The sequence below is a fragment of the Pan troglodytes genome, chromosome 19 (assembly GCF_028858775.2).
Source record: "Pan troglodytes isolate AG18354 chromosome 19, NHGRI_mPanTro3-v2.0_pri, whole genome shotgun sequence".
NCBI classification, from domain to species: Eukaryota; Metazoa; Chordata; class Mammalia; order Primates; family Hominidae; genus Pan; species Pan troglodytes.
Window position 1 is genome coordinate 81,490,305 of NC_072417.2, and position 23,018 is coordinate 81,513,322.

Sequence of the window (23,018 nt, forward strand, 5' to 3'; positions counted from 1 at the left end):
ATATTTTCTTCCCATAACATGACCGGGCCTGCTCAATGCTATCAAATTCCCTCTGCTGCTTGCCAGCGTAGGGTTCAGTTTATCAACCCTTCTTTGTACTGTCAAGAGTGAAATCCTATCTGACTGAGGCTCTTTTATCCCCAATTCCGATCAACCCTGGAGAAGGGCCAATGGTCAACATTTGGGGAGTCAGTGAAAGGAGAAACTTCCCTTTTCCATTCCCCCCTGTAAGCCTGATTGCCCTTTTGATATTGCCTATGTATCCCTATCAGAAGGCAGTGAATAACATAACTAAATCAATCATCTAATGGACAGTACCCTTAGAGCCTGGTGGATTTGGGGAGCAGTCGGCCTCTGAGGGCAGCGCTGCCCAATAGGAATATAATGGGAGCCATCTGTGTAACTTTAAACTTTTTAATAGCTACATTAAGAATTAAAAAACAAAAGTGAAATTAACTTTAATATTTTACCTAATATATCAAAAATATTATCATTTCAATCTGGAATCAATATAAACACTATTGAGCTACTTTTTTGTATTGTGTTGAGTTCATTATTTACTTTAAACATACAGCCCTTGAAGTATATACAATGTTACTACAACAGCTCCTGGACACTTGCATATGTGTGTATTTTGCTTTTTTGTATTGTGTTGAATCCATTATGAATTTTAAGCACACAGCCCTAGAAATATATACAATGCTACTACAGCAGCCCCTAGCCAGACACTTGGACATGTTTCCTTGATGGGCCTTCTTTATTGAGTTACAGACTTGATGTGTCTAAAATTGTACCGTCTCCCTTTTCTTCCTCCTTAGACAGATACTCTGATGGAAAAAAAAATGGCTGAAAGAGTAAAGTCGCTTTTCCTCCGAATTTTCCCCATTAGTGCAGCTTGTCTGGACAGCTGCGATTTCTTGTTGGGTCACAGGGCATTTTTGACAATCTGCACGCTCTGCACTTCTCCCCCTGTGAGGTCAAGGAGTGATGGGGGGAGGCACTTCAGGTTCTAGAAGGACTCAGGCCTCCTCTTGGACCCTGACAAAGTCCTTTCCCGTGCCTGGTTTCCACAGGGACGGTGTTGCCTGCACAGACGACAGCACCCCCGGCGGGGAGAGCGGCCCCAGCGGAGACTCGGCAGGGCTCAGGTTTCCTGGACCGGATGACTGACCTGAGCCCTGGGCCCGGGCGGCGCTGGCCGGGCACAGGATGCGCGGCCCAGAGAGCGCATCCCGGCCATCCGCCCGCGCTCGGCCCCGCAGCGCAGCTGCTGCAGATCCGCGGGGGCCGCCACCTCCTCCGGGGGCTGGCAGCGACAGGACTCTCCCCGCCCCTGCCCAGGGCCCTCCCTTGCAGGGGTTGCGGGGAGGAGTCGCCCACCTGTCATCCGAGACGCCCCACGTGGGTCGGCCAGGGAGGGGGTGGAAAGGAGGGAGAAAAGGCAGAGGCGTCAAGGGAGGCCGGAGGGAGAGTGGGGTGGACAGAGGAGCGGAGGGACGAGAGGGAAGCGCACGATAGCTGCGCGGAGAGAGAGCGAAGAGCAGAAGGAGGAACAAAGGCGACCCAACACACCCAGAGAGGGACAGGTAAGGAGGGGCAGGTGAGCAGGAAGGAGGAGAGAACCGGGCTAGGGAGACTGCGGAAAGGAGAAGTGGCGGGCGTGAGGAAACTGCTGTGGATAAGGGACGAGTAAGATGGAAAGAATGGCGGAAGACGAACGACCGCAGAGTGAGGGTCCTTCCAAGAGCGACGAGGGGGGAGGAACTGGGGCTGTTGCGCCCTTAAGGTTGCTAAGGCGACGGTTCTGGCCAGAGCGAGGCGCATTGACGTCAGTAGCCGAACGCTGATTGGCTGCGGCCAGGCCGTTTCCGGTGGAGCTGTCGCCTAGCCGCTACCGCAGAGTGGAGCGGGGCTGGGAGCAAAGCGCTGAGGGAGCTCGGTACGCCGCCGCCTCGCACCCGCAGCCTCGCGCCCGCCGCCGCCCGTCCCCAGGTGAGTGGGGTCGGCCAGGGGCTCAGGCGAGGTGAGCTTCGTCGCTTCGCAGCCGGTTTGCGGGAGCTGGACCGATCCAAGATGGCGTCACGGGGAGCGACCTGCAGGGGGACGGCCGCACCCCCTGCCCCTCCCCGGCCCGGCGGGCGCCTCCCCGCAGGCCTCACGCCCCCGGCTCCGAGTCTGCATCCTCAAGGCCGTCTGGGCGTCGGCTTTGGTGCGGGGCTCCCCAGCCGCCCCGCTCGCGCTCGCTGCCCCCACCCCACGGCTCCTGGGGCCCTGGGCCCTCCGCGGCCCTCCCCGGCCGCCTTCGCCCCCGCGCGCCGCGGCCTCTTCGCTCACCCTCCCCCATTTCCTGAAGGACAACGGCTCTATTTTACTGGGGTCCGCCATCGTCTCGTCCGCCGGTCCTGGCTCTTCTTGTAAGCCGGCAGTTTTCCTCTCCACTTTTGACGACTCGTCATTGCTAGCAGTAGCCTTTCCTCTTCATAGCGGGGTGATCTTTCCCCCAACACGACGGTCTTAGTCGGGCTCCTGAATTTCCTTTTGTCCCCTTTCACCTCTCTCCCTTTCCCAATTTTTCCTCCTGAGGGCCCCTCGCCACCACTGTGGCCTTCCGACTGGCGTAGCTTGAAGTCTCGGCTTCACTTCATTTTGTGGTCATGACCGTGGCCTACGTGAAGTGAAGGGCATTTTCCTGCCCTTCTTCTAGAAAATACACGGTACCTATTAACCTCTTCAGCTCAGAGCCTGTGGTGACGACCGTCCTACTCCTTGAGAGATTCCCAAGAGATCCGTCTTCTTAGCAGAGCGAGGAAAGCAGACACTTCCTCAAGATGACCCTAGGGGAGCCGTAACTTGGCTGGTCTAAGGGGGTGCGGTCTGAATCAGGAACAGTTTCTCAAAGTGTTTTTATTTATTTCCCAGAATGTAATCCTTTCGAAACGATTTTGTCACAACTGAATTTTCAAAAGAATGAATCTGAGTGTTTTGTTTTACATAGAGACAATGCAGCGAAAGTTTTAAAGCAGTTAAATAATTGTGTGTGGGGAGGGAAGGCTAGGTTGTTGGGCTTTACAAATAAGTACACATAGAGAATCCAGGTAACTCGATTAAAAATATTAAGACTGTGAAGTCTGGTTATTCAGGGATTTACATGGTGACTGCATTAATTTTGGTACATTTCTGTTCGTATACTGTCTTATTACCAGTGGCTATCTTTTTGGTTTTCGTAATACATTAGTTGTTTCAAACAAAAACACAGTTTCACTCCTTAGGCCCAGTTCTCTCATCTCTACCAGCCAAAGACCTGATCTTAGAATGATTGATCATTTGAATGTTCTTGCAATATGACAATGCTTTGAAGCATGAAAGATCTGATTTATGATTGTTCTTGGTGGCCTTTAAGTATTATTTGAAATGCAGACAATTCTACTGAAGTGGATTTTCAGTTCATATGATTGCCTGACCTGGAGAAGTGGCTTGTATAAATCTATCCTAAAGTAAATGCGCGTTTTTGTTTTTGTTTTGCCTGTTTAAAGTAGCAGCATGATTATTTTTCCATGGCTTCTAATTTATGTGCTTGTCTTGGAGCCACAAACTTTCTAATGGTCTGTTAATTAGTCTACTTGTTGTTGACCTCTATGGTGAAAGTTGTCAAAACAAAATGAGTGACAGTGTAGCACTTTAGAATAGCTCTTTACTCTGTTAATTCTTTCTATAAGTTCTTTTAAATTTACAGTTTCATCTCAATAGTTTACAATGCATTATAATTGGAAAAGTCTGATTAGTATTGAATTCAGTTGCTGAGTGGAGGGGACCACACTCTTGTCTTCTACTCTTAAGTGCTTAGTAATTAGGAGTTGGAAGGAAAACAGTATATGACCCTGTTGTTAAATTAGTAAACTTTTAATTCTAGGGTAAGGTTAGCTGCTCATCATTATCTCTGTTTGCTTTACTTTACATAAAGGTACCATAATTCGAATCCTCTAAAATCCATTAAATGCAATTTATCCATTAAATGTAATCCATTAAATGCAATTTATCTATTGAATCTTCATGCAAGTTTGAAACTTAAGTGTTTTAACATTCTCCTGTCAAGATGAAGAAAATATTTTGACAATTTTCTGTCCAAATGTTTTACAGTTTATGTGGTAAGAATTCTCCCCTCCCCCCAACTAAGGATTTTCCTTCTTTTACCACTAGTGTATTATCATTTAGGGGTGGAATCTGGCAAACGAGTCTGGAATAAAGGTTGCTTTTAAAACTCATCTAATTTTCTTGTGTGTTTTTAAAAATTTTGATTACGCTAGTAGTTGGCTAATCAGATCCTCACTCCAGTGGTTTGCTCTGTGACGTTAGGATACTCCCATGGGATAGAAGTTACGTATAGGGAATGTCAGATATTCTTCATTGTGCTGAATTGCTTTCGCTTACAGTTGACTTGTGTGCCCTGGTAATTCTGTGTCCTGTTTACCGTTTACCTACTTCCCACGTCATCATGATTTCTTTTGAGGGAGAACTGAATGAAATTCCCTTAAGGGCCTGACTTCAGCACCCGTCTCTGCAGAGGTTAGTGGCTCATACTTCCTCCCAGGAGCTGAGGTTATCGACTCTCACTGTTGCCTACAGAGCACAGATCCTGAACTAAATGAAACATTTACTTGGAATAATGCTAATTCTGTACATATTTTATTCCCTAGTCCCCACTTCCCTGTTTAAAAAGAAAATCTACTTAGAAAAAAATCCCTGTGAATCAGTTGCCTAATGAATTTAGCAAGTTAAATGCCAGATTGGCATTTTGCTTTATAGTTTATACAAGCGTGTGTGTGTTTTTTTCTCGCAGAGAACCATGGAGTCTGGCAGTACCGCCGCCAGTGAGGAGGCACGCAGCCTTCGAGAATGTGAACTCTACGTCCAGAAGCATAACATTCAAGCACTGCTCAAAGATTCTATTGTGCAGTTGTGCACTGCTCGACCTGAGAGACCCATGGCATTCCTCAGGGAATACTTTGAGAGGTTGGAGAAGGTAAAAATAAATGTGGGGAGATGATGAGGTGATTGTGACAGTTGTTAAATTTAATAACTGGAATGTTACTAATTTGTATTTTTTGGTAGAAAAGGAATCTGACTAAATAAAGAGTCTAAAACAATTTCAAATAAGAAATACAGTTAAGGCATTTGTAGTAATTTAAAAATTCTTAATTAGTAGAATTTGTCAGAAAAATGAACCTGTATGCTAACTGTACTTGGCTAATAAAGGGTTTCCAAACAATTCTTTGTAACTTTTTAAATTAGTGCGTAGAACTATAACAGATAAAACTGATCAGAACTAGTATAGCGGTTCTATGAATAAGAAATTCTGTAGTTCTTAAAGGCAGTTAATGCTCCTCCCGTTTTGAACAAAGCAAGTAAGCGTAGTAAATCTTATCCCACTTTTAAAACTAGTGTAATGAAACATGAATCTAGCTTGTGACTGATATATCAGAAATTTTCAATTAGATTCGGCCTATTTTAGTGTAGAGTATATCTGATAAATTACTGTAGAGAGATTGATATTGATGTTCCTCAAAAATTTTACTCCATTTTATTGGTCAGGACTTGTTGCGCCTTGAAAAAAATTAATCCAATTTTTATTCTTTTTTGCTCTTCCTCCTTGCATGTAGGTCATTGTGACCTACGTATATGGCATATGTTTTTCTAAGCAAAGTGATAATTTTACATCAGGGATAATTGAAGCAAATGAATGCTTCAATTGAATGCTTCAATTCATCTCCCTCAAGAAACGATGAATGAAAAAGTCTGGGTTACCAAATATTTTGAATAGTTTATGTGATTCGCTTCTGTAAATCAGTGAGAGAAACTTACTGATTTTCTTGTGCATGTGGAAGTTATGAGGTGGTTCATAATGATTATGAATCAATTGAAATGAATCATATACCAAAAGAAATAAATCATTTCTTTTGGTATATGATTATCTAATTGTATAATAGAAATAATTTGCGTTATTTTCCATTGGTTTTTATAGTTTCTTATAATCAGTATAGTTTATTAGTAAAAGAATCTGTACTAAGCTTTAAAAAGTATTTGGGTAGCTCATTGATCAGGTATTTTCTATTTTCTTTAAAAACCGATTGTTAAAATTTATATTTAGGACCATGATCAGAATAATTAAAAAAAAAACAAAAACAACTAGTCACTGTGAATGTTGCTTTGCTATCTTGGAATTATAGTAGATATTCTGGCTTTCTCTTATTTTTGCAATTTCCAAATCATGGAAGTATTGTAGAGCCAGGTCATAGATGTAGCTTGTTTTGAAGTCAAGTGCGTTCCTGGAGATCCGGTGTTGAAATGGGTCACTGTAAGGTGATCCCTCTTCTTTGGACATCAATAGAAACCATCAAATGAGAGGATTAAGTTGGTGAGACATTAAGTGTGTATCTTTTTATAGGGAGTGTTGAATGTGTGATGCTAGTTTCAAAGCTTGTAGTTGCCACAGTACTGTTTAAAGACTAACAAAGGTGGAAAGCAATAAATAATTATTAAAATGGTTTCTTTGCAGATGGAATTTTTAGATTTAATGTGTTTCAGCTTCTTTAACTTTTAATAATTAAAGTCACAGTTCAACATGATTTTTGCTGTAATTCAAGGGTCTTTGTTCACATGTATACATTCCTTCTGGGGTTGAATATAGATACCTGGACCTTTAAGTAACTTGTTAGTGGGTCATAGTTCTGTGTGTTAGGTCTATTAGTCCGTTGTCATGCTGCTAATAAAGACATACCGAGGCTGGGTAATTCATAAAGGAAAGAGGTTTAATTGACTCACAATTCAGCATGGCTGGGGAGGCCTCAGGAAACTTACAATCATGGCAGAAGGAGAAGCAAACCCATCCTCTTCACATGGCAGCAGCAAGGAGAAGTACAGAGCAAAATGGGAAAAGTCCCTTATAAAACCGTCAGCTATCGTGAGGACTCACTCACTATCATGATAACAGCATGAGGGTAACCCCCCTGCCATGATTAAGTTACCTCCCACCAGGTCCCTCTCAGGGCACATAGGGATTATGGGAACTACAATTCAAGATGAGATTTGGGTGTGGACACAGCCAAACCATATCATTCCACCTCTGGCCCCTCCCAAATCTCATGTTTTCACATTTTGAAACACAGTCATGCCTTTCCAACAGTCCCTCAGAGTCTTAATTCATTCCAGCATTAACTCAAAAGTTCAAGTCCAAAGTCTCATCTGAGGCAAGGCAAGTCCCTTCCACCTATGAGCCTGTAAAATGAGAAGCAAGTTAGTTACTTCCTAGGGTCATTGGGTAGATAACACCCATTCCAAATGGGAGAACTTGGTCAAAACAAGGGGACTATAGACCCCGTGCAAATCCGAAATCCGACGAGGCAGTAATTAAGTCTTAAAGTTGCAAAAGGATCTCCTTTGACTCCATGTCTCACATTCAGGGCACACTGATGCAAGAGGTGGGCTCCCATGGCCTTGGGCAGCTCCGCCCCTGTGGCTTTGCAGGGTACAGCCCCCCTCCTGGCTGCTTCCATGGGCAGGCATTGAGTGTCTGTTGCTTTTCCAGGTGCATGGTGCAATCTTTTGGTGGATCTAGCATTCTGGAGTCTGGAGGATAGTGGCCCTCTTCTCATAGTTCCACTAGGCAGTGCCGCAGTGGGGACTTGGTGTGGGGGCTCCAGACGACCCCACATTTCCCTTCTGCACTGCCCTAGCAGAGGTTCTCCAGGAGGGCCACACCCCTGCAGCAAACTTCTGTCTGGGCATCCAGGCATTTCTGTACATCTTCTGAAATCTAGGGGGAAGTTCCCAAACCTCAGTTCTTGACTTCTGTGCACCCACAGGCCCAGCACCACTTCTAAGCTTGCACTCTCTGAAGTAATGGGCAGAGCTGTACCTTTTAGCCAAGACTGGAGCTGAAGCAGCTGGAACGCAGGGTACCATGTCCTGAGGCTGCATAGTACAGGAGCCCCAGGGCATGGCCTAGGAAACCATTTTCCCCTCCTAGGCCTCTGGGCCTATGATGGGAGGGGCTGTCCTGAAGGTCTGTGACATGCCCTGGAGACATTTTCCCCATTGTCTTGGTGATTAACATTTGGCTCCTTGTTACTTATGTGAATTTCTGCAGCAGGCTTGAATTTCTCCCCAGAAAATGGGATTTTCTTTTCTATTGCTTTGTCAGGCTGCAAATTTTTCAAACTCTGCTTCCTCTTGAATGCTTTCCTGCTTAGAAATTTCTTCCACCAGATACCCTAAATCATTTCTCTCAAGTTCAAAGTTCCACAGATTTCTAGGGCAGGGCCAAAATACTGCCAGTCTCTTTGCATAGCAAGAGTCACCTTTACTCCAGTTCTCAAGTTCCTCATCTCCATCTGAGACCACCTCAGCCTGGACTTCATTGTCCATATTACTACCAGCATTTTGGTCAAAGCCGTACAAGAAATCTCTAGGAAGTTCCAAACTTTCCCACATTTTCCTGTCTTCTTCTGAGCCCTCCAGACTGTTCCACCCTCTTCCTGTTACCCAGTTCCAAAGTTGCTTCTGCATTTTTGGGTATCCTTGTAGCAGCACTCCACGCTCTGTGGTACCATTTTACTGTACTGGTCTGTTCTCATGCTGCTAATAAAAGACATACCCAAGACTGGGTAATTTATAAAGGAAAGTGGTTTGACTCACAGTTCCTCATGGCTGGGCAGGCCTCGGGAAGCTACAATCATGGCAGAAGGGGAAGCAAACACATTCTTCTTCACGTGGCAGCAGCAAGGAGAAGGGTCAAGCAAAAGGGGGAAAAGCCCCTCAAAACCGTCAGATCTCATGAGAGCTCACTATCACCAGAACAGCATGGAGGTAACCACCCCTGTGATTAAATTACCTCCCACCAGGTCCCTCCCACAATACCTGGGGATTATGGGAACTATAATTCAAGATGAGATTTGAGATTTGGGTGGGGACACAGCCAAACCATATCAGTCTGAAAATACAGTCATATTCTCATCACCTTCTTCGTCATTACTGGGGGGTTGTGTTTCTGTTACCTTCAACTACTCCATAAGAAATGTACCAAAAACTCTTGACAGTTGGTCTTTTGAAAGCTTCTGCATTTTAATTCAGTCATCTGGAATTTGAGTCTTCTTTTACTCTTGTATTTATTAGACCCTTAGGTAAGAGGAATTAAAATAACAGTGACCTTGTGTCTGCTGTGTCAGGTACTGTGTGCAGCACTTTATATACATACATACTCGTTATTTCAAATGTACGAGGTATGTGATTATCAGCATTTTATAGACATAGCAGTAAAACTGAGAGAAATTAAGTAATGTGGCTGTGGTTATAGACTGTAGTCGTCAGCTTTTGCTGGAGCAACATACAACCCCCAAATTTCAGTGGTTACTACAACAGACCAGTCATGTGCAGTTCTTCTGGTATCAGCCTGTCTTGTGTTCTTGACACCACATATCTTGTTCTGGGGCTGAGCAGAAGGAGCAGCCCTATATAGGGCATGCTGTTCTCAAAGCAGAGGGAGGGCAGAAGCTCAAGGTGGACAGAGCCAAACCACACAGGCAACCATGGTATGGCATGTCCACTTACATTCCATGGCCAGAGCAAGTCCTGTAGCCAAGCCTTAAGTCAGTGGGGTGGGAAGTATACTTTACCCACAGGGAAGAGTGACAGAAGCAGGGAGGGAACAAATAATCGTGAAAACATAGTAGTGGGGACAGAATTTGAACCTAAGAGTCAAGAAGATAGTGCAGAATTTAATGCAAAACCGAATGCAGAATTTGAACCTCAGAGTCAAGAACATAATTAACCACTGAGTAGACTGGGAGGTTTTTTCTAATTTTTAATTTTTTATTGATATATAACATTTGTATGTTTTTATGGAGTACATGTGATATTTTACAGGCATAGAATGTGTAATGATCCCGTCAAGGTATTTAGGTTATTCATCACCTCACTTAAAGAGCTGAGGAGGAAGGAGACTGACAGAAGGATGACAACAGCAAGAGAAAGGATATAAAAATATATCATAGTATATACTAGAAAACTCATGATCTGAGTGATGGCTCTGAGTCGTCAGATTAGGTTATATTCAGATTGCTGTTTTTAAAAGACTCACTAGAATCCATGAGACAGTGCTAAAATCAGAATGTTTTTGTTACTTCAAAATTAATCTTAAAAATTCAGTGAAGTAGAATGTAGTCCCAAGTGAAATGTTATTTGTGAAATTTTTCCTGAAATTTTTGTGAAATGTCAGTGACAAATTTGGGGGGGGAGAATTTGTGTTTTCATTTATACTCTTAAACTGTGTGTGTGTGTGTGTGTGTGTGTTGATTATTATTATTTTTTTGAGACAGTCTTGCTCTGTCACCCAGGCTGGACTGCAGTGGTGCAATCTCGGCTCACTGCAACCTCCGCCTCCTGGGTTCAAGCAATTCTCCTTCCTCTGCCTCCTGAGTAGCTGGGACTACAGGTGCCTGCCACCACACCTGGCTAATTTTTGTATTTTTAGTAGAGATGGGGTTTCACCATAATGGCCAGTCTGGTCTTGAACTCCTGACCTTGTGATCTGCCCGCCTTGGCCCCCCAAAGTGTTGGGATTACAGGTGTGAGCCGCCATGCCTGGCCTATTTTTTGAGACAGGATCTCACTCTGTTACCCAGGCCTGAGTGCAGTGGTGCGATCATGGCTCACTGCAGTCTCTACCTTCCAGGCTCAGGTGATCCTCCTGCCTCAGCTTCCCAAGTAGCTGGGACTACAGGTGTGTGCCACCACGCCCAACTAATTTTTATGTGTTTTTGTAGAGATGAGGTTTTACAATGTTGCCTAGGTGGGTCTCGAACTCCTGGACTCAAGTGATCTGCCCCCTTCGGCCTCCCAAAGGGTTGTGATTATAGGCGTAAGCCACTGTACCCAGTCATGTACTCTTAAACTTTAAACTTGGGAGAGACTTGAGTTTTATAGCTCTGTGTTAATATGAAATGAGAAAACCTTACTGGTTATTGGAACAACCAGAATTAACATGAAATGAGTTTTCTAAAAACCATATTTTAAAAAGTAGGTTACATATTCACATATTTCAAAGTTGTGCAGGTACAAAAGGGCATAATAATGAAAGGTCTCCCTCCCACGCCATTGCTTTTCTTGAATGCTGCCAATGTTCTGGAGATTAATGTATGGGCACTTACAAATTTATATATAGAAAAGAAATAACGGGTCAAATGAATGAGAAAGTAGAAGATAACACATTTTTATTTTTTCCCTTTTACTTCAGGCACAACAACTAATTCTTTAGATCTGAGAGGAATTTGTTTTTAAGGCTCTAGATGTGAAAAAAGGAATGTTTAATAGTTTATCTTAGGTTTTATTTGAATTGGTCCAATAAGTAGTTTTTAAAAGCAAGTAAACTCTTTTTGTCTTTTAACTTCAAGTTTAAACCTTGATTACAAAGAATGATCCTAGCTCTGCTGGGAGAAGTATTATAGATATGATCTCGTTTAAATTCGTGGTTACCATCACATCATTTCATTATTTGTTTTTATCTGGGATCAAACTAGAATGTGAATTCCACAGGCTCAGGACCCTCTCCTATTTGTTTTTAATTTCCTGTTGCCTAGCATAGGTCTTGGCCTGGCAGATCCAGAAAATGGCTTATTGAGTTAATGAAATAACTCAGTAATCTAGACATTCTTGGATCACTATGTTGGGCTTGAATTATTTTTCCTGATAACATTTCTTTTGGCAGGAGGGTCTCTTGCTATCTGCAGTAGCATCCAAAAAAACCCAATTTTCAGGATTTTGTCTTGCAGTGTGTTACTGTTGTGTGCATCACAGATAATTGTTGTCAAGACATTAATGAATATCTGATTTGTTACTCACATGTTATGTGAGTACTAATGGCTTGTACTAATGGCTTTTGCCCATTAATAAAGGATAGCATCTGTTATCATCTGAGGTACATTCTGTTGAGAGTGTTTCAAGTGTTACTCTCTTTTTTTCCCCTTTGGAATTGGTGTTTTCCTCTTAACTTACATTGTTAATGGAAGAAGAGATTGGAAGTGACTGAGATAGACTATCATTGGAACATGAGAGTGCCAGCTTTACATGCTGAAGGATCTCATTTTGCAAACTCGTAATTTCTTTCAGGAGGAGGCAAAACAGATTCAGAATCTGCAGAAAGCAGGCACTCGTACAGACTCAAGGGAGGATGAGATTTCTCCTCCTCCACCCAACCCAGTGGTTAAAGGTAGGAGGCGACGAGGTGCTATCAGCGCTGAGGTCTACACGGAGGAAGATGCGGCATCATATGTTAGAAAGGTAGTTTTGATATTTGAACATCGGGGGGATGCTTTTGGGACCCACTTGGTGGTCATCTAGTCTCCTTTGATGAATGAATCATAAAATACAAAACAGGGTGGAAGTTCATCCATCCTGTACAATTCTTGGGTACTGGAAAACAGGTTTCTGTAATAGCATGCTGTCAGAGGAAATAACTAATAGTGATTATAAACTAGTGAATAATTGCATTTTGGGGTTTGTTATTTCCTTGCAGTTGTTTCGCAGTAGAAGGAGGTGGGCAGTATTGCTTTGTCTCTTGAATCGTGATGTTCTTTTTTTGCTATCCTATTAAATGTTGTGGCTTTTAACCTTTTATTCTACGAGCCTCATTTGTCCTGTATTCTCCTCTTCCTCAGAGCCAGGCTATTTTGAGTTATGCTGTTAGCCTTAAAGGGGAACAGAATTGTCCTGGCACTTGAGGCTTGTGAAGCTAACAGATCACAGATTTTTAAAATGACTAATTATTATAAAATACTTAGTTTTGCCTCAGAATAGTGACCTTGGTCAAGGTGTTTTGATTTGTTTCTTTAGTTGTTAACTGGGAACCAAGTACCAGACTTTATATTTAGGCCTGGCTGTAGGCAAGGGGATTAATTAGTCAATACTTGTTGAGTAGTTTATGGATCAAAGATAGTACAAGTGTGTTGTAGTGAAAATATTTAACTCAAAGCAGTCTTGTTTAAATACCATAATGTGGCTTGACATTTAATTGAAGCGCAGGTTGCAAACGTGAAATGTTTTTGGTTTATGGAATTGTCATTTGACCTTCAATTCTTTTCTAGGTTATACCAAAAGATTACAAGACAATGGCCGCTTTAGCCAAAGCCATTGAAAAGAATGTGCTGTTTTCACATCTTGATGATAATGAGAGAAGGTAGGAACAGGCTCTTTCTTAACACTATTTTTCAAGTAAGGGTGTGATCCCAAATTATTTTCAACACTTGTTGCAAGTTTTAGAGCTCTTAGTAATTGTTCACCAGATGACAGTCTGGGGTCTTTAATTCTAAGCTTAATGTTTGAAATTCACGGAAGAGACATGTGAAATGTAACACGAGGCCTTCTCTCTTTTGCAGTGATATTTTTGATGCCATGTTTTCGGTCTCCTTTATCGCAGGAGAGACTGTGATTCAGCAAGGTAAGGGCCTCTGGAGCATGCAGTATTGTTACGGGAGAGGAGGCGAGACTAGAGGATTTTTTTGATTTTGTTTTATTGAAGTTTGTTTTCCTCTTTGATCCTACCACTTTTTTTTTTCTGTTATACTATTGGATTTTTCTATTTCTTTTAAATTAAGATTTTCTGAGATGGACAGAACACTTTGTATTGGGAACTAATATTTTTGATATAGTTTTGTTTATAATTTAAAGGAAATGCCTACATTGTCTTACCTTGAATGTCATATAGAATTACAGAATCATATATATCTCTCATGTTCTTTATATTGTTAATCACTTTTAAAGTAAGAAATAAATGAAACACCTACATTCTTCATTGTATAGCCCTGTCTATTAAAAAGGTTCTAGGACTTCTATAGATTCTTAGTTTGCCTATATAGACTAACATGGATCTAACTTTTTGACTATCTTCCTCTTTTTCTTATTTATTCTTGACATTTTATGAGTGGGTATATATTTTCATTTTGTGGCAGCCTGATAATTTGTTATTAACTATTTGAGTTGTTTCTAATGTCCTTGCTATAAATGCCATAGCAGTTAATAACTGTACACATATGTAGCTTTTAAAAATTTTTTTCAGAGGTATTCTTTACCATGAGATGACTGAAAAAATTTTGATTAATTCTATGACTTTTAAAATATGTTGCTTGATTTTCTTTCCCCTGAAAGATTGTGTTAGTTTGTAACACACTCTCACAGTACCACTGTAAAATAAGTTTATTGTTTTGTAATAATTTTGATAATTTCTTTCTTTAATTTGGAATATGCTTCTAACTTTTTTACCCTCTTTTAGGTGATGAAGGGGATAACTTCTATGTGATTGATCAAGGAGAGACGGATGTAAGATTTACCAATATCAAAAATATGTTGATCTTAAAAGCCAATGTATTGAGCGCTTCCGAGCAATAAGAATAGTGATTTTGAAGGGTCATTACATCCCTTGTATGTCAGATTTTATTAATACCTTTTGCCAAGTATTTTTATGACACAGAGAAACTCTTTAAAGGTAATTTTCTGTTCAGAACTTTTGCTGGAGTGGTGGTGAAGAAGTGTGTGTAGCTGGGCGCAGTGGCCCATGCCTATAATCCCAGCACTTTGGGAGATGGAGGCAAGAGGGTTGCTTGAGCCCAGGAGTTCAAGACCAGCCTGGGCAACAAAGTGAAACCTCATCTCTTAAAAAAAAAAAAAAAAGATTCTAGACCCAGCCATTAGCTAGCAAAATTAATATACCTTTCTTATTCACAAATGAAATGGGGACAATAATAGCATTGATCTTTTAGGATTATTAGAAGATTCAGTGACCTAATGCAAGTAAAATGTTTAGCATAGTGCTCAGCACGGTTCTCTAAGTATCTATGACTGGTATTAGTGCTTAGCCGACCTTTTTCCCTTACATCCTTACAGAGTGCTTTTTTCTTATCAGATAATTAAATCAGGTAAATTATAGACACACTTAACTCATTTAAGTCATCAGAAATCACCTATTCTTCTCTGTTGTGTACTGCAAACATAATATATTCTGTTTTTTAAAACGAAGTTCAGGATTGTGACCTTTTAAAAAGGTTGGAGGGTTTTTAACATTTAAGTGTTTGTATCTAGAAAATAAACTTTTTTGATGTCACTTGCACTTTAGGTCTATGTCAACAATGAATGGGCAACCAGTGTTGGGGAAGGAGGGAGCTTTGGAGAACTTGCTTTGATTTATGGAACACCTAGAGCAGCCACTGTCAAAGCAAAGACAAATGTGAAATTGTGGGGCATCGACCGAGACAGCTATAGAAGAATCCTCATGGTAAGAGACCATGGTGTTTGAGAGTGTGATTTAGAATTCTCATCTACGTAACTAATGTTTGAATATTACCAAATTGAAAAGAGAATATTTCTTTCTTTTAATGAGCAAATATTTCTTTCTTTTAATAAGCGAATATTTCTTTCTTTTAATGAGCAAATACTTTGCATTAAGCCCAGCTTAGCATTATTCATTATGCCATTTTAGGCAGTGATATTTTAGAACAAAACCTTGGGAAACAAGATCTGGTATATATGTGCTGGTCATCTCATGTTTGGAAATCTATCCATTTGCTGGTAGGCACATCTTAGTTTACCTAATTATACCCATTACAGCATGATAGGTGCTGCTTTTAAGTGCTTAAAGTTATTTGGGGCCATTCAGATATAATCAGCTTCCCTAACCTGTGAAAGTGGGTTATCAGTAATGTATATGTATGTCATGTCCCCTCTCGTTAAAGGAATAAACAAAATACTAAAACCATTGGAACTTTCTGGTGATAGTCAGATTTTTTGAGAATGTTGTGATAAATTTATAGGATACCTTTTAAGTCCCAGCTAATGCATTGGTCATTTTCAATGGTTTTCTTAAATTTGTGCAGTGTCCATCTGACCATTTGAAAATGTACAGCCTGATGTACTTTGAAATTTTTCTGCATTTGGGATATATAAATAGATTAGATTAGATAGATAGTCTTGTCCTTCGCAGCAACATAGATAGAGCTGGAGGCCATTTTTCTAAGCAAAATAACACAGGAACAGAAAACCAAACCACATGTTCTCACTTACAGTTGGGAGCTAAGCAATGAGAACACGTGGATACTAGAAGGGGAGCAACAAACACTGGGGCCTACTTGAGGATGGAGGGTGGGAAGAGGGAGAGGATCAGGAAAAATACCTGTGGTGTACTTTACTTATTACCTGGGCAACAAAATTACCTGAACACCAAACCCCTGTGACACCCAGTTTACCTATATAACCTGCACATGTACCCCTGAACCTTAAAAAAACACACACACACAAAAACGCTTATGGCAAAGATAAGTCTAAATTTTAGAAAGATTGGTTTTGAAGTGATATGACAGTCTACTGGAGAAGAAATTGACCATACAGTTAGTTCTGCATTTCCTCTACAGGAATACTATTAGTAAAAGGAAACAGAATGTTTACAGCTTTATCTCATTGCCAAAGAAGGAAGAGGTAGGACCTGGAAGTATTGGTTTGAAATAAAATATTTTACTTTCTCATAGTGGGCCTGAAAGGAAATTAGGGCCTCACAATGCATTGGCTTTGTGGACAGGAATTAGGAACTGTAGATATGGGGTGAAATATCTATATAGCTGGGTAGGGGAGGATATGGTCCTTTTTTATAGAATAAAGACATGTCAATTGTGTAGGTGAGAAGCCAGAACTAATGGAGGAATCTGCATTTAAATATCAGTGTTGAACAGGAAGAACACTAGGATTATTGGGTTGTAAATGACCTAGATTACTTTTGTGAGAAAATATTTTCAGAGATAAATTGGGTTGGCAGTGGCACAAAATCAGTTTGAGAGTAAACATGGAAATTGGACATCGGTTTAAAGTGTGTGGAAAAATATCTTGAGTGATAGGGCTCAGGTATAAACCGGTATTTCGACTGTATTTGGAAGTTGGGAAATGCTTTGTGAAATATGTCAACATACTGGTTGCAAATGCTAGGAATTGGGCATAATATTGGCAGAAAATAAAAATCACAAGAATGTCATATCATTCATTACCTATAAAATAAAAATGAATTAGTTAAAATTAAACTTTCCTCATTAAAAGCAACAAGCTTTGACTTTCTGGTTTTAAAATTTATTTGAAACTTAATATTTATTATTCCATAGCATTATGTGGTGATAATTACATGTCTTGGGGATATCACTTTTGTTATTTTTATTTTTAGGGAAGCACACTGAGAAAGCGGAAGATGTATGAGGAATTCCTTAGTAAAGTCTCTATTTTAGGTGAGTTGTAAAGCGTGTTAACTTTGCTAGTATATGAGATACCCCTGAATTAGAATTGGATGGACTTGGGAAAAGCCTTCTGAAAGTATAATTGCTACTCATTCCCCCTGAAAAGACAGAAGGGCTGAAAGTCCTTCTGACTGTGGACATACATTCACAGTTATTTCCTCTGTGACTTCCCGTCTCTCTTGTTCCATCATTGAGTTGATTGGTTCAGAAAAGTGAGTACTTCCAACAATACATTTCCTCTGTGGAAAGATTAGGTATCATTTGCTGGCATCCTCTGAAAACATGCCAGAAGTTTGTTGAAATTTAGAGTAAAGCAGATTAATTGAAGATATTCTTTTGTGCATTTTGTTATGTGGACTTGGAGATGTTAGAACTTGTTCTTCATGAAAGGGGAATGGGGATTTTTATAAGGTAACAGGCTTCTGCCATTGTTTATTACAGTGAATTTTTCACCTCTTCTTTGTCTTTTCTTTGAATTGGTTACATATGCTTTGTGTTTTGGATAGTAGTTTGGCCTTTGGGAATAAAAGTTATTTTCTAGTTCTTTTTCATAAAGTAAACCAAAAATTTAAATAGATTAAATTATTTCTATGAAACTTTGGAATGATATGGATGGGGAAACTATGACTTTTGAGTATTGTAGTTGTAGGTTTGATTTGCATTGATGGCAATCTTCAGGAATACTTAAGGATTACATTTTCTTATTCCCTTGCCATTGGGTACAGTTGGTATAAATTAACCTAGCCCCTGGGCTACCGAAGTAAGGATCTAAGGGCTATCTGCAGGCAGTATGAGAATCCTGCTCAGACTAGAGGTAATTGAAGATAGGTACCATGTTTAATCTGAGACACTACTAGAATGTTGAATGGGCATGGCTATTTGGTTGAATCTTGTTATACTTTCTTTTTACCTTTATAACAGCACCAAATAATACAGAGCAATTGTTTTGATTCTTGTCTTTCAGAGTCTCTGGACAAGTGGGAACGTCTTACGGTAGCTGATGCATTGGAACCAGTGCAGTTTGAAGATGGGCAGAAGATTGTGGTGCAGGGAGAACCAGGGGATGAGTTTTTCATTATTTTAGAGGTAAAGAACTCAGAATTTAATACTTTAAAAAGTTGTACACTCTAAGAGGGAAAGAGTGGGCTAATTCTGAACTATAGCTTTAGTTTTTAAGAATACCTGACCATTTTATTTTAAAATTATCTTTTACTTTGAAATGCTGTTGTTTGGTTTTCTGCCAGGTCACTACATTTTTAAATGAGTTTGAGTCAGAATTCTTGAAGGGCCCTAGACATGAAAAGCCAAATTCTAAAAACCATTTAACATAACAAACTTTGATGATTCTGCACTATCCTTGTTAAAATGCAAGTGTTTGGGCTATTTGGCAAATAAGGATTAAAGGTAATTATTTAAATTTGAAAAATTACTGTGTTTGTATATCTCCACATTCCATGGAAATGTATAGCAGATACTCTTGCTAAGCAGATCCAAATGGCAGATTTCTATGAATGTGGCTCCGTAGTTGCTAATTGATTTTATTTAAATCAGGGGTCAGGAGACTGTAAAGGGCCAGGTGGTAAGTAAGTTAAGCTTTGTGGACCATAGGGTTTCATTCGTAAAGTCTCAACTCTTGTCATAGTGCAAAAGCAGCCACAAATAATATGTAAATGAATGTGTGTGGTATTTCAGTAAAGTTTTATTTGCGAAAGAGACAGTGAGCTTGGATTTAGCCCTTCATCTACAGTTTGCTAACCCAAGTCTGCACCCTTTAAGCACCTTAGCTTGATACGAAGAACCTCGCTAGCAGGAGATGCTGGTAAAATAGAAATTGAAGCTCATGTGGTGACTAACTTTAAAGTCATTTTTTATCATATGCACACATATTTGCAAGGTAGTTAAAATTGCATAGGATGTTTAAGATGCCACCCTGGGTTTGAGAGTGTTTGTTTGTTTAGCTTTTTTGGTGATTTTATTATAGGGGTCAGCTGCTGTGCTACAACGTCGGTCAGAAAATGAAGAGTTTGTTGAAGTGGGAAGATTGGGGCCTTCTGATTATTTTGGTATGTATGAATTCCCTCACAATAAATACATGGTTTCTTTAAGTCACATCTCAGTGAGATATTGTAGTCTTCCATAATTTTGTCTTCTCCTGAATTTTATTTTCTAATTGCAGTCTTTTTTGGCTCTGAGAGAGAAGGTGTGAGATTTTGATCTTTACTCATTTAATGAAATTACTGATTGTCTCATATCTATTGTCTTCTTTCTCAGAAGTGCACTGCTTTAAGGAAATGTTTTTCATAGAAGTTAGCCTGTTACCCATCTTTGCTTTCTCCAGGTGAAATTGCACTACTGATGAATCGTCCTCGTGCTGCCACAGTTGTTGCTCGTGGCCCCTTGAAGTGCGTTAAGCTGGACCGACCTAGATTTGAACGTGTTCTTGGCCCATGCTCAGACATCCTCAAACGAAACATCCAGCAGTACAACAGTTTTGTGTCACTGTCTGTCTGAAATCTGCCTCCTGTGCCTCCCTTTTCTCCTCTCCCCAATCCATGCTTCACTCATGCAGACTGCTTTATTTTCCCTACTTGCAGCGCCAAGTGGCCACTGGCATCGCAGCTTCCTGTCTGTTTATATATTGAAAGTTGCTTTTATTGCACCATTTTCAATTTGGAGCATTAACTAAATGCTCATACACAGTTAAATAAATAGAAAGAGTTCTATGGAGACTTTGCTGTTACTGCTTCTCTTTGTGCAGTGTTAGTATTCACCCTGGGCAGTGAGTGCCATGCTTTTTGGTGAGGGCAGATCCCAGCACCTATTGAATTACCATAGAGTAATGATGTAACAGTGCAAGATTTTTTTTTTAAGTGACATAATTTTCCAGTTATAAGCATATTTAGACTGTGGCCATATATGCTGTATTTCTTTGTAGAATAAATGGTTTCTCATTAAACTCTAAAGATTAGGGAAAATGGATATAGAAAATCTTAGTATAGTAGAAAGACATCTGCCTGTAATTAAACTAGTTTAAGGGTGGGAAAATGCCCATTTTTGCTAATTATCAATGGGATATGATTGGTTCAATTTTTTTTTCCAGAATTTTTGTTTGCCAAGCTAATCTGCCTGGTTTTATTTATATCTTGTTATTAATGTTTCTTCTCCAATTCTGAAATACTTTTAAGTATGGCTATCTGTATCTGCCTTTTAAGTTTGAAACTAACTCATAGATTGCAAATATTGGTTAGTATTTAACTACATCTGCCTCGGCTCACAAATTCCGATTAGACCTTTATCCAGCTAGTGCCAAATAATTGATCAGATGCTGAATTGAGAATAAGAATTTGAGGTCTACATTCTTGGTTGTTAATTTAGAGCTTTTGGTTAAAGTATGTCCTTCAGCTGACTCCAGTATAATCTCCTCTGCTCATTAAACTGATTCCAGGAGATTGGATTTGCTGTGACTAGATACAGATGGAGCAAATGTCCTAACAGAAATAGAGGTGATGCTGCTAAAGGGAGAAATGCCAGGCGGACAAAGTTCAGTGTCGGGAATTTTCCCCGTGACATTCACTGGGGCATGAGATTTTGGAAGAAGTTTTTTACTTTGGTTTAGTCTTTTTTTCCTTCCTTTTTATTCAGCTAGAATTTCTGGTGGGTTGATGGTAGGGTATAATGTGTCTGTGTTGCTTCAAATTGGTCTAAAAGGCTATCCTGCTGAAAGTCCTGCTTTCCTATCTGGCATTTATTTCTCTGGCAAACTTTTCTTTTCTTTTTTAAAGTAAACTTGTGTATTGAGTCTTAACTGTATTTCAGTATTTTCCAGCCTTATGTGTTACATTATTCCAATGATACCCAACAGTTTATTTTTATTATTTTTTTAAACAAAATTTCACAGTTCTGTAATGTAGGCACTTTTATTTTCATTGTGATTTATATATAAGGTAATGTAGGGTTATATTTGGGAGTGACTGCAAGCATTTTTCCATCTGTGTGCAACTAACTGACTCTGATTATCGATCCCCTCTCCTGCCCTTTCCCAGGTAATTTAAATTGGTCATGGTAGATTTTTTTCATAGATTTGAAAAACTTTTAGGTTGTTACCAAGTATGAAGTATAAATCTGGGGAAGAGGTTTTATTTACATTTTAGGGTGGGTAAGAAAGCCACCTTGTTAACAAATTTTTTAATTTCCAAAATAATCTATATTAAATGAGGGTTTCTGATCTGTACTTTGTGTTTAGCTACCTTTTTGTATTTAAAAAATTAAAAACGAAAATTATGTTTTTACAAGCTTAAAGCTTGATTTGATCTTTGTTTAAATGCCAAAATGTACTTAAATGAGTTACTTAGAATGCCATAAAATTGCAGTTTCATGTATGTATATAATCATGCTCATGTATATTTAGATACATATAATGCTTTCTGAGTGAGTTTTACTCTTAAATCATTTGGCTTGCTGTTTACTCCCTTCTGTAGTTTTTAATTAAAAACTTTAAAGATAAGTCTACATTAAACAATGATCACATCTAAAGCTTTATCTTTGTGTAATCTAAGTGTATGTGAGAAATCAGAATTGGCATAATTTGTCTTAGTTGATATTCAAGGCTTTGAAAGTCATTATTCCTGGGCTTGGTAAGTGAATTTATGAGATTTACTGCTCTAGAAAGTATAGATGGCCAAAGGACCGTTTTGTATTGCTTCCTAATTACCAGTCTGATTATACCATGTGTGCTAATATACTTTTTTTGTTATAGATTGTCTTAATGGTAGGTCAAGTAATAAAAAGAGATGAAATAATTTAAATTCTTAAATGAATCAGTTTTTCTTCCCTTTCTCCTTTCCGTCTTTCCTCTCTCTGTCCTTCCCCGAAAGTCTACTCTGGTGGGCAAAAATGAAAAGGGGGAAAGTGAATTATGGGATCGGTGTTTTGAAAGAGCAATGTTTATTTCCAGTGCTTTTCAGTTTGTCAAAGAGTGGATCTCAAAATCTTGCTTAAAGGGTAATTGAGACGTAGCAGATTTATTTACTTAGTCATGGAAAGAAAAAAATTCAGTCAAAAGCTAAAGATTTCCTTTTGATTGAAGACAGATTGGTTCTGTGGCCTTGGAACTTTCCCAGACTTAATGGGGAAACATCATTTCTAGATTAGCATACTCTTTGGTATAAATTTAATATATACATTTAATGTTACTTAGGGATACTTTTATATTTTGCATATATAAAGCCTTATTTCTGATGCGCTTAGATTTCTGAGGAGTGAGATGATTAAGTTGTATTCATTAGTGTATTGGTATTTCTTCACATCCAGTGAAATTGGAGATGTGTTGTATGTTAGAAGAGCATTCTTTAAATTGTGTTGCTTTGAACATGTGTACCTTTTCTAGATTCAGTAATCCCTTCCCCCCGTCCTCTGGATTTTGAAACCTTTAGAGTCACGATAGAATATAACTAAAGAAAATTTCTCTGGGTTGACAGTCCTGGTTATAGTTGAATTCTCTCTAAACAGTGGCCCAAGTAGACTCTTTTTTTTGTTTCTTTTATTTTTTAATGATTTAAATATTGACATTTAAAAATTGAAGTAGCATGTCAGTTTTCTTCATACTTCTTTATCTCTAACCACAAATAATAGCTGAACCTTTTGTACTTATGTTAGGCCCTGGCAGTATATGTTTAGATGGGCTAAGACAACATCAAGAAGCAATGG

The 23,018-nt window shown here is 39.6% G+C and overlaps 1 protein-coding gene across 5 annotated transcripts; it reads left to right on the top strand.

Moving 5' to 3' along the window:
- The first annotated feature begins 1,168 nt into the window (after positions 1–1,168).
- Positions 1,169–22,117, top strand: PRKAR1A (protein kinase cAMP-dependent type I regulatory subunit alpha). Of its 5 annotated transcripts, none has more exons than XM_063799241.1 (12): positions 2,126–2,414; positions 4,431–4,563; positions 4,838–5,020; positions 12,160–12,330; positions 13,134–13,225; positions 13,425–13,486; positions 14,318–14,364; positions 15,158–15,316; positions 17,243–17,303; positions 18,277–18,398; positions 19,294–19,375; positions 19,651–22,117. In XM_063799241.1, exons 3-12 carry the CDS (start codon positions 4,844–4,846, stop codon positions 19,821–19,823), a joined length of 1,146 nt encoding a protein of 381 aa, XP_063655311.1. In that variant the 5' UTR covers positions 2,126–2,414; positions 4,431–4,563; positions 4,838–4,843; the 3' UTR covers positions 19,824–22,117. The 5 variants fall into 5 exon arrangements, with proteins under 5 accessions (XP_003315745.1, XP_511647.3, XP_009431413.1 ...); XM_063799242.1 differs by having other exon boundaries at positions 2,363–4,145; XM_003315697.7 differs by lacking the exons at positions 2,126–2,414; positions 4,431–4,563 and adding an exon at positions 1,169–1,586.
- The last annotated feature ends 901 nt before the right edge of the window (positions 22,118–23,018 follow it).

Coding starts and splice junctions, on each gene's coding strand:
- PRKAR1A (XM_003315697.7), top strand. CDS start 4,844: ATGGAGTCTGGCAGTACCGCCGCCAGTGAGGAGGCACGCAGCCTTCGA. Junction 5,021..12,159: donor ACTTTGAGAGGTTGGAGAAG/GTAAAAATAAAT, acceptor AATTTCTTTCAG/GAGGAGGCAAAACAGATTCA. Junction 12,331..13,133: donor CGGCATCATATGTTAGAAAG/GTAGTTTTGATA, acceptor ATTCTTTTCTAG/GTTATACCAAAAGATTACAA.